The sequence below is a fragment of the Diadema antillarum genome, unplaced genomic scaffold (genome assembly GCF_040938485.1).
Source record: "Diadema antillarum isolate AM-2024a unplaced genomic scaffold, OU_Dant_1.0 seq00000019_RagTag, whole genome shotgun sequence".
NCBI classification, from domain to species: Eukaryota; Metazoa; Echinodermata; class Echinoidea; order Diadematoida; family Diadematidae; genus Diadema; species Diadema antillarum.
This window is the reverse complement of record NW_027271138.1, coordinates 98,012-108,463: the sequence shown is the minus strand read 5'-3', so window position 1 is coordinate 108,463 and position 10,452 is coordinate 98,012. Positions and strand designations below refer to the sequence as shown.

General features: G+C 38.2%; 1 protein-coding gene across 1 annotated transcript; it reads right to left on the bottom strand.

Annotated features, from left to right (window-relative positions):
* Nucleotides 1–943: 943 nt before the first annotated feature.
* On the bottom strand, nucleotides 944–9,741 carry LOC139725171 (uncharacterized). The gene is made up of 8 exons (XM_071636265.1): nucleotides 9,737–9,741; nucleotides 9,284–9,431; nucleotides 7,680–7,766; nucleotides 5,503–5,784; nucleotides 3,905–3,979; nucleotides 3,151–3,224; nucleotides 2,673–2,738; nucleotides 944–1,829 (listed from the first exon to the last, which is right to left on the bottom strand). The coding sequence occupies exons 1-8, from the start codon at nucleotides 9,739–9,741 to the stop codon at nucleotides 944–946; spliced, it is 1,623 nt and encodes a 540-aa protein (XP_071492366.1).
* Between the last annotated feature and the right edge of the window lie 711 nt (nucleotides 9,742–10,452).

Here is a 10,452-nt window from a genome sequence, read left to right as displayed (position 1 = left end):
AACATCGATTATAATGTCTTTCACATCCACGCACAAGATGCCGATGAGGTCAAGCAATACATGTATTTAATATCGCATTGAAAGACCACATCTATTTTACAGTTCAATTCAGGTTTCATATACGAAAATCTTCATGCTTCTTCTGCGTTGTCATTCTCTATGTGGCTTAAACAGTTTCAGTTTTTGCCTACATTCATGAATTGCGATTATATCCGCTGGAGAACCTTATGATTCTACAGTTCAGATCGTAAACAGTTTTTTTTTTTAAATGTGTTAGATGCCTCGTCAAAAGTCGACTGATATACTCACTTTTTTTTCCTTTTATCTGTTTTGACATTTTATTCTTTTTTAACAAACTTTATTTGGCTCGAATATGTGCATGATTGTGTAAAGCCACTTAAAATTTGCCTTTAGTAAAAGGGATGTCCAAAGTTAATGTAAAGTTTTTTTTTTAATAATTTACATTATCGAGTAGGCCTACACTAGATTTGACTGATGGTATATCTTTTATAACAGTCACATGCGATAATCATGATGCCCTAACCACAAGTCCTCTTACCGAGGTTTTCTGACAAATATCTTGTATCGCTTTCCTTGTTCTTAAGAAGTTAGGTTTCTTCCAGTGAATATTGGTTAAGCTATACCAAGGGCTCAAAATTTTAGCACGAAATCATTGATTACTCCAGTGGACATCAAAGATCACATACACTGAAAGTTCTGTAACTCATGAGCACATGGTTTAGCGCAAGCCATAATAACTGTCAATCTATTGTTGGAGGAAGTAATTACAAAACAACAAAAATGAAGCAAGTTTAACACTGTTGACCGTTTGAAACACTGAGCAGGATAAAGTTACATACTGAAAACATGAGATTCATACACGCAATAAACATACAACGAACCTTCAGACCTACATAATTTTTTTCCTCAAATCCATTTCATATCATAATTTTGACACTAGTTCCATGAGCTGGGAAAGCTTAACACGAGACAATGGTTCTCTGTACAGACATTCCTCTGCAATGTCCCTCAGGTGTGCATTACCTATGTCCTCCGCCATGAAATAAATGAGCTGCCCAACTTGATAGATATCCGATGCTGTAGTGGTACAGGCACTGTCAAAGAGCAGTTCTGGTGCGTAGTGAACGGTGAGCGGATCTTGCTCGTAACACTCTCTCTCGAAGGCCCCGAAATCATAGGAAGCGGGTAGAAAAGTAGTTGATGCGTTGCCTAAATCGATGAGGTATGCACTGTACATGTCATAATCAGATTGTTTTATCACCACGTTATCATCCTTGATGTCGTTGTGGAGGATGTCATTTGTGTGAAGGGCTGTAAGCGCCGAGAGTAGGTCAGAGAGAACTGTCTTTGCATGACCAACTCCCAGATTCGCTTTGCGGGTCCACGAGCCCAACGTCATCACGTCATGAGTAGTCTCGTCACCAAGGAATTCCATGGCGATTGCAGTGTCATTCTTCAGACTACCTACACCAAACATTAGTGGAAATACTCCAGAGTCCTCGACAAGCTTCAGAAGTCGAGCTTCGAGAAGAATTTCTTGTCTTTTGACGTTATAATCGTCGTCAGTGGCGTGGAGAATTTTCATGGCCACCATCTTGCCATGACCATGGCGGCTGCATCTTTGGCGATATGCGAACACCCGTCCGAATGCACCATCTCCGAGCGTGATTACAGAACAGTTTGAATCAGTCAAAGGTTCGTACTTTTCGGCAATGTCCAACTGAGTACAAGGAGGTGCCTTGCGGAGCAGTGCAAAGTGGAGCTCGTTTAGGTCTTGAAAATCGCTGTCAGCTGTGTCCTTCAACAGACTAATGGGAGATAAGAGTAAGCTATGAGGGTTTGAGATTCACGGTACCCAGTCATTTTCAATCAAAGTAATGTTTCATGTGGATACCCAGTCCTATAATTATTGCTCAGAGAAAAATTATGGATTGACTCTATAGTTAGATTCATTCATTCATCTCATGGAGAAGTGTGCGTAAACCCGCAATATGGTCCTCCCAAGTACATTAAAAAGGACCGCATGGAAGATCCTATCAGCTCCTACAGCTGAATATGGGCTATCTTGTGCAGATTGAAAAATGAAAACAAACACACAAGCAAACAGATCGAATGTTTTGTAGATCAAGCACGTAAAAGAATCACAGTTGGAGATGACCGTTTTTTTCTTAGCTTCACTCGTATTCAAAAATTATATCGCTTTGCTCAAGAGAATCTATAATACTGAATATTTTTGTCGCATGTCGAATGGATCAACACTATAAACTGCTCATTAAATTTCGTTTACGTTCAGAATCTGGAGTGTAATCAATCGTCGAAAATCAAACAACTTTCAAGGATAGGAAATACATGTATGTTACCGTTACCACGTATGGTATGATGCACATTCTGTCCATGATATTTTGATACCAGTGCTTCTTCAGGACCAGTTTTAAGATTGCACAAAATAGTCTAACTTATGATCGAGACGTTGGCATCATCGGATGCAAGTATCTATAAAACAAGCAATTGATCATCAACGTAGTTTATTAAATGTTCATATTTTGGTGATTGCTAAGTCATGAATAAATGATGAAAGTAAAGTGTAATCTGAACTCTCTCTCGTGTTTATATGGTATGAATTCGAAAATCATCTTCAGAGTTACAATTACCTGCTAAATTCTTTTTCGAGTTTTCTTCTCATTTTCTGTTCTTGGTGCAACGAGACTTCCAAAAATCTGAAATTAAAGTAAATAGAGAGAGAGAGAGAGAGAGAGAGAGAAGGAAAAAAAGCAATTACTATAGGTCATCATACTTGTCTACTGAACCAGAGTGAAAGAAAGATATACGTGGATAAAGGATGGATATTATATATACCGAGATAGATAAAAAGATATGCCCTTCACAGCAGACATAAAGGCAAATTTTCAACATCGTCAAGTAAACCTGTGATGAAACTATATTTTGACACATATAATGATGTGTATCAATCAGTATGATATCCTTTGTGCGTCTATATTTTGTTGTCGCTGAAAAATGAATAAGTGAATAAATAAAATGAATAAAATATGCAAATATGACAATGTTATAAGGGGCTGGAGAAATTACTGCATGCATGAAGCAACATGTTGATGGATGCAGATAACTCACTCAATGTCTTCTTTTCTTTCATCAATGCCTTCAAGAGCTAGGTCAAGATCTTGCTTTAGATTTTTGTTCTCCTCCTGGGATTGAAAGAAGTAAATGGTAACTTATATGATTACAGAGCATAGCGGTGTAGTTTTACCACTGTTCATGGTATGGCAGCTGAGTGATATCTAACGAAAACTGACAAACATTACCAACACTCTTGGTTGGGAAATAGTTTGTATTTTCTCGAAAGTGTATATTAACCACTCTGAAGTTAATAACTCACACATCGTGTAATATATCCTTCAAGTTCTGAATTGATGGCCTTCTAAGTCTTATGTATTACAGAAAGGCTTATAGGACAAAAGTGATCGACACTGCGGCCTTTATCGTGCCAGTATTCAAGGTCTCGAAATGGACGCTCGATCCCTTTAGACAATTTACCCTCAATGCAATCTGTCATTACCTTTGATACGCAAGTGGTACTATATTAAAGCTTTCGCGAATCTCTTGTTTCAATTTTGAGCTAGTCATGCGAAAGAAAATTACGTAAAGTTAAGACTTCGACTAACTATGCAAAGAAACACTTTCACATGTGATACGCTTATGCTATAGAGAGCTGGCTGATCAAAGAGAGTATTCTTTCTGGTGAATGTTAGGTGAGTAGAAAGGTCACCAACAATAGTATGTGCTCGTGTATATTATACCTATCTTATACAGAGATAGTAATAACGATGTGACACTATACGTTGAAGTGCTGAAATCTGATTCTTACCTCCAGACTGATTAGCATCTGCCTCATTCTAACCACCATGTTGGACAGTCTACCGACTTTTCGTTCTTCTGCCCGCTAAGTCCATTTGACGCAAGAACAAAGTAAGAAAATAAATGATTTACGACCTGTTCATGCCTTGTGATGAATATATAAGTCTTGAACCCATGCCCTGCGCAAATCACTTTCTCCCAGTACAAGCAGACGTTAAACGGATGCAAACAAGCGCTTATTGTAGATCCTAAAGAGAATAATAACAATAATAATAATAACGATAATAATAGTAATAATAGTAATAATAATAATAATAATAACAATAACATCAATAATAACAATAATAATAATAATGATAATAATAATAATAATAATGATAATAATAAGCACCGATGGGTAAACGGCCATCGGAACACTTGGACATGGTGAAAACATCAACTAACCACCCCCCCCCCCCCCGGCAGCTCTAGATTACTAAATTACATTTGAAATCACACGGTTTAGTGTTTCAGCAATCTTTCTTACCCGTCAGACCGAATGTTATTGTGATCTTGATCTAGCCTCCTCCTCAAAAAAAAAAAACACCCCAAAAACCAACAACAACAACAAAAACACAAAAAACCTCTTTTGACTTGCTAAATGATAAGAGTTATGTAGGTCCATTTAGTTGATTGAGTACCGAAGAAAATATTATGAGCATCATTGAATATTTCCCATATTTGACATCCTTGCTTTTTTAAGCAATGCACTTTAGATATTACTTTTAGGAGATTTTCTTAGTGAGCAGTATCATGCCTGAAAAGTCAAGTCACCAAGGGAGTTCCCATTTGTGTGATTACGCCTCATTTGTTGCACTTCTGCCTGTCCCGAGTTAAAGGTTTTTCTAAACTCCAAAATATTCACTTGGCTTATGCTCAATATTGCCAAACAAAAATATGATCGAGGTACAGCAGTTCTTTGATATCAAGACGATGACTAGGATTAACAAAAAGAGATAAGACAAGAAAAAGGGACACTGCATAGTCTTTCATATCCCCCTTTTATCTGACATAACTTTGATAGCTTACAATCTTTTGAATAAGTCATTGTTCCTTGCAATGGACAAATTGATTCATCTTGCCTCAAGTCCTATCGAATGTCAAGAAATTATATTGTGTTTGTACAAATCTAATCTAAGAAAAAGACTGAACAATGTTAGAAACACACAAACACACACGCACGTACACACACTTACACATACACAATTATGTAAAAAACGACCTAAATGACATACTATTCCGATCCACTCAGTAACCGACAGTTATTGTCTTACTTAATTTCTTTCCAGACGATTCAGACAGGATTAGAAAAAGAGAAACAATGTTCCTTTCAATTAATGAAATAGTCATCAACTGCATGTACATTTATCGCAATTTCAGGATGATTAGACTGAGTGGGCGATTGCCAAGGTTAAGGTTGGAATAAAAAATAAGATGTTTGATTTTCTTTTCTCCTGCATTCTGGCTTACATTCCTGTCTCTGACCATCGTGCCAAAGATGTAATTAAAAGGAATTTCTTTATCCCTAACAATCCAGGAAGAACGCTAAAAGGTCAATTGATATAATACCTTTTCGTTTGTTATCCGGTTTGATCTGTGAAACTCCCTTTCCCATTTCCTTCTAAAACTGCCTGTCCTCTTCCTCTCCTCATGGAGCTGGTGCCTTAGTTTTGTTATCTGTCGTCTGACAGCGAAGAGTTCGCGAAACTGTGTGGCTCCTTCCGCATGGGACTCTTTCACTATGTTCCGCTCTCGTCTGCGTACTCTGAGAAACTGCTTCGCCCTTTCCAACTCATCGAGTTTACAAGATTTTTTCTTGCGTGCTTTGCTTTTCCACACTTCCGCATGAACCTGTAGATCAAACACGAAATCTCTCGTAAGACATATGATCAGATATACACTTTATGGTACTCCTCCGAAACATCATAATCTAATGTCAAATTGCATGCAGTGTTAAATTTCATATTGAGTCAGTTTTTGAGTCGGACACTTAACGCTAATATCAGGGACAGGTCATCCATTGTCAGCTAACTCACTCTGACTCAACCAAACATCTCTAGATTCTATACGCATTACCAGATCAGTATTTCAAGTAGAGAATGTTGAGAATGTGTTCTGGTGTGAAGTGGTTTTACCATGCCAACAGTAAACGACGATACTGAACTGATTTTTCCATCTCTTTTTGTATTGCCTTGATATGTAGACTTAATTGTTTATTCATGACATCACCGATTGTCGCTCACCAGTAGTGTTCCAGTACTAAACCGGAGAAGAAAAGAAATTATAACAAAGACGGAAAATTGGCCGAGCAACTAGTACCGGCTTTCTTATTGTGATACCGTTGTGATACTGTTGTCCTGCCGATGTAATAGCTGATGTGCTGTACCATGCACTTTTCATATCATTGTAACCGATTCGCCGTCGTTGTTCTACTGAGGTGCAACCATTGACCCAAATTTAAACAGTGACATCGTTGCTGGGCCGTTGTATTACCGATCCACCACCGATGTAATACCGATGTGATATCAACGTGCCTAGTATAGCCGAAGGCACGGCTACGTGACTATGGGACAATGTGTCGCCCCCTCTATAGGATATAACCTCACCATTCCTGTCATAGACGCAGAGTTGACAACAGTGTATACACTGGCCTTATACAACCATGCCACCCAAGCAGAAGGGACTTCCTGAAATTGAAAAGGCAAACCCTATCCCCTCGGTTCCCTATAGCTGATAGACGAAGTCAGGACTCCGTTGTACTGTCGTTATAGTCCTGTTGCCGCAACAGATTTTATTTCATTTATTTATTTATTTATTTTTGCAGAAGTGCGCTCAAAAACTTCTACCACCGCTTGAGCTACTATAGCAGCTTCATGGTTAAATCATACCGTCCCCTCCAATCGGACAGGCAAAAACACATAGTAATTCCTAAGTTTGTGTCATATTTCCATCTGAGAAGATGGCTGGCCGGCCATAGCCTATTCAGCTGCACTAGGACGGTGTGATTACAGACAGAGATTGCTCAGTTTTAGACTCGGGAATTGAACCCGGGTCCTTTGGATCAGGAGACAGACGCGCTATCTATATATCCGACCGAGTAAAATTACTGCCTTTGATTGCTGTGGATGCATGCCATGTCAGATTGTTCAACTGTCAACAAATCTGTCAAGGCAATGCAAAACAAAAAGAAAAACATGCAACAGCACGTAAATAGAAAACTTGGAGGCACTTTGTGGGATACGAAGGAAAATGTGTGTAGTGTAGCCTGACCGGACGCCGTGAGAACGGCGTTGGACGGCTACGCGTTTACTGGATTGCTGGAGTGAGACTGGAACGAACAAGACTAAAATATGCAGAGGAAAAAGCAGGAGAATATCCCTCCATCCCACTGCGCACTACATGTATTACGTTTCAGGCAAACGGGGCTGCTGTGGGAGCCAGGAACATGTAAACGTACCATGATTAAAACAACGTACATTATTGTCATCAATCATCTCTCTCATGTTTTAGAACCACAGGCCAAAAAACAACAACAACAAAACAACAACCCTCAATCCCAACTACAACAATGAAAAAAAAAAGGAAAAGGGAGGTAACATCTACAAGACAATGACCTGAGATATTTAAGCATTATTAGCCTGTCAGGTTTGTGTACGATGATAGTAATGTACCCCTTATAATTACTGGCAATATCTGCGAAGACTGTGTATAGTGAACAATGCGCAAGGTTGTCCATGATGTCCTACCTTTGTGTATAAATGATTCCCGTCTGAGTCCATTATGGCCTTAGGTTTGCTGCTGCCGCCAATCTCGACAAATTGCCGATAATATTCCTAACAGACACAAGATAAAACAAAAAACAAACAATATTTTTGACCTTAAGGACAACACAGCATATATATAAAGATAGTGACCTATCACGGCGCATTTTTGTATCAAAACGATCTCTTACTCGAGTTTAAGATTGCATCTGACACTCGGTGATCATGGACGTTTAAAATCATGCCCCGTATAAAGTGCTCAGGTGAATAAGCACTGATATGATCTTCTAGGTTGTTAGAAAGAACAACCCACAATGTCTCAATCCTCACCTTTTTACATGATACCATAAATTCCTACTATTAAGAGAGCGATTTCTTGGAAATTAACAATTTGTCTATCCAGGAAGCTGATGCACAATGCCAGTAATTTACTCGACAGAATACTCTCTGAAAACCTCATATAAGGTTATAAAACAAACATGACAAGTACTTCCCGGAACACTGATTATTATTATGAATGGATATGACGATACATTTTGACATGATTCGTCGCTGTAATGTTTGCATATTGAAAGTTATGAAATCTTTCCTTGAGACATATACCCATATGTCCAGGAATTTCATCGAAATGTTTCTTGGCGTTGATCTGTTGTTTTTCGAACGGAAATATCCTATGGACTAATGGCAAAGACATAGACCACTATGTAAGGATCGTTTCACGAATGAATTTATCCAGTAGAGGAGATTTACAGAAAGATTGTAGGAATGAAAGCAACCTATCTATTATGCATTTTGCAGCCACATGAAAATGCAGGGTTGCGATATTTACTATAGTCACAAAAAAAAAACAAACACAAAAGGTAATTGAAATCGACTTCCACCATTTCCTTCCTCATTGGTCCGCTCAGCTAAATTTACAAACAGCATGCAGTGGTAGAAGAGTGATAGTCACAAAGTTAACGAGAAGAGGCAAGGCATAATGCATGAATACAGTTAGGCTAACCGACATCACTCATTGATTGCTATTGCTCACATTATGATTGTAAGGGGATCGATTGATTGATTGATTGATTGATTGATTGCTTTGAATCTATTGCACTTTGTGTTCACGAAAGCAAAGAAACAAACACATGTGAATTACAACGATTATTACAGTACAACAGCATTTTATCTTTTTATGACGTAAAAAGATTATCCCAAACGCATACTTTCAGCAAGAAAAAATTTTGCCACAAATGACTATACGAAAAAGGCATAACATTTCTCACGATATATTGCAGTCACACATCAGGCATTGGAGTATTCGATCATCGGGAATCCACTGTCACTTGCAATAAGGGGTTTTGCATGTCCTTGTTGAGATTTTTTTTTTTTTTCTGCGCAATAACCATTACTAAAAGAAGGTTTTCTTGCTACGGTTATTCCATCAGAAACGATAATGTCTAAAAATGCTTCTCTTGGCGATACTTTCTTTTCCATACATAACAATAAAAAAAAAGGAAAACAGTAAAAAAACAAGCAAGGATTATGACTGATATCTCTACTGAATGCTAGATTTGAAAGATTTCAAAACAGGATGAGTGACTCACCTGCTTGCGAGTTTGGTAGCCACATGAACGAGTACTATCACTCAGATATCTCTTCCAGTCTGTGAATAGACATGGCTTGTCCTGGAACCTAGTAAGAGTCCTGAAGTCACTTGTCGGCAAGAGTATGTCCAAAAAGTCTCGAAACAAGCTAGAGAGAAACAGCGAAGGAGTTGTGTGTGATATTCTGATAGCCAAACTATTGCTTTGAAGGGAATTTCAGTCTTTAAAACGTGAACAGAGAAGTTTTACAAGTTTTGGAAGTCTGGTTCGTTGTCTGTTTGAGTTCCGGGACCGCAGTCCTGTACTTACTGTGGAGGCTGCCACCCGTGTTAGCAGGACAGTCTAACACCACCAGAATGCATAGGAAATATCTAGCTGACCTTTGTAAAAAACAAACAAACCACTTTTTCCCTCAATCGTTTTCAAATCTATAAGTAAGACGAAGAATCTTACCTCATGGCGAGAAGGCTATCCTTAATTGTGCGTTTTAGGTAGGCGGTGGTTTAACCGAACATATCTCACGTATATAAACGCCAATGTTTTCGAATGGAATACATACACTTTTATGCTTGTTCAGTGTATAGAGACAATCGCTAACAGTCCAGGAAACTGGTGCATACGATGGCCTTTTGACGAAGATCTCAACCGGGCATGCGCACAGCATCGTAGGGTGTCATAGCAAGAGATATGCACCGCAAAATCCATTGGCTGTAACGTAGCAAGTGCTGCAGGAGTTATACTGAACCTTTCGTTTAACCTTTTTTTTTCAATGAAGTTATCTTTATTGCAAGTAAAAGTAAATGTTCCCAAAAATGGTTACGTTAACCTGAAACGATACCGTAAAATACCACTCTTAAAGTACTCATTCTCCTATATAGCATTTCTTTTATTACATCAAATCACATCAGACTGCAATGATTCATTTCATTTCATTTCTATTAATTTCATGTCATTTATCAAGTTTCCACACAAATTATACAGTGTTGTATTTGTAACATACATCAAGGGACAAATGAAAAGTATCATGTATATTTTTTAATTCAGCACATCGAGACGTTGAATATATTTCATGACGCAAAAGAAATTTAAATGAGTCTAGAGTAATTCTAAAACCAATTCTAATTATTTCAAATCATCTTTTGATTCATGCAGTTACCTGAGTATTACGA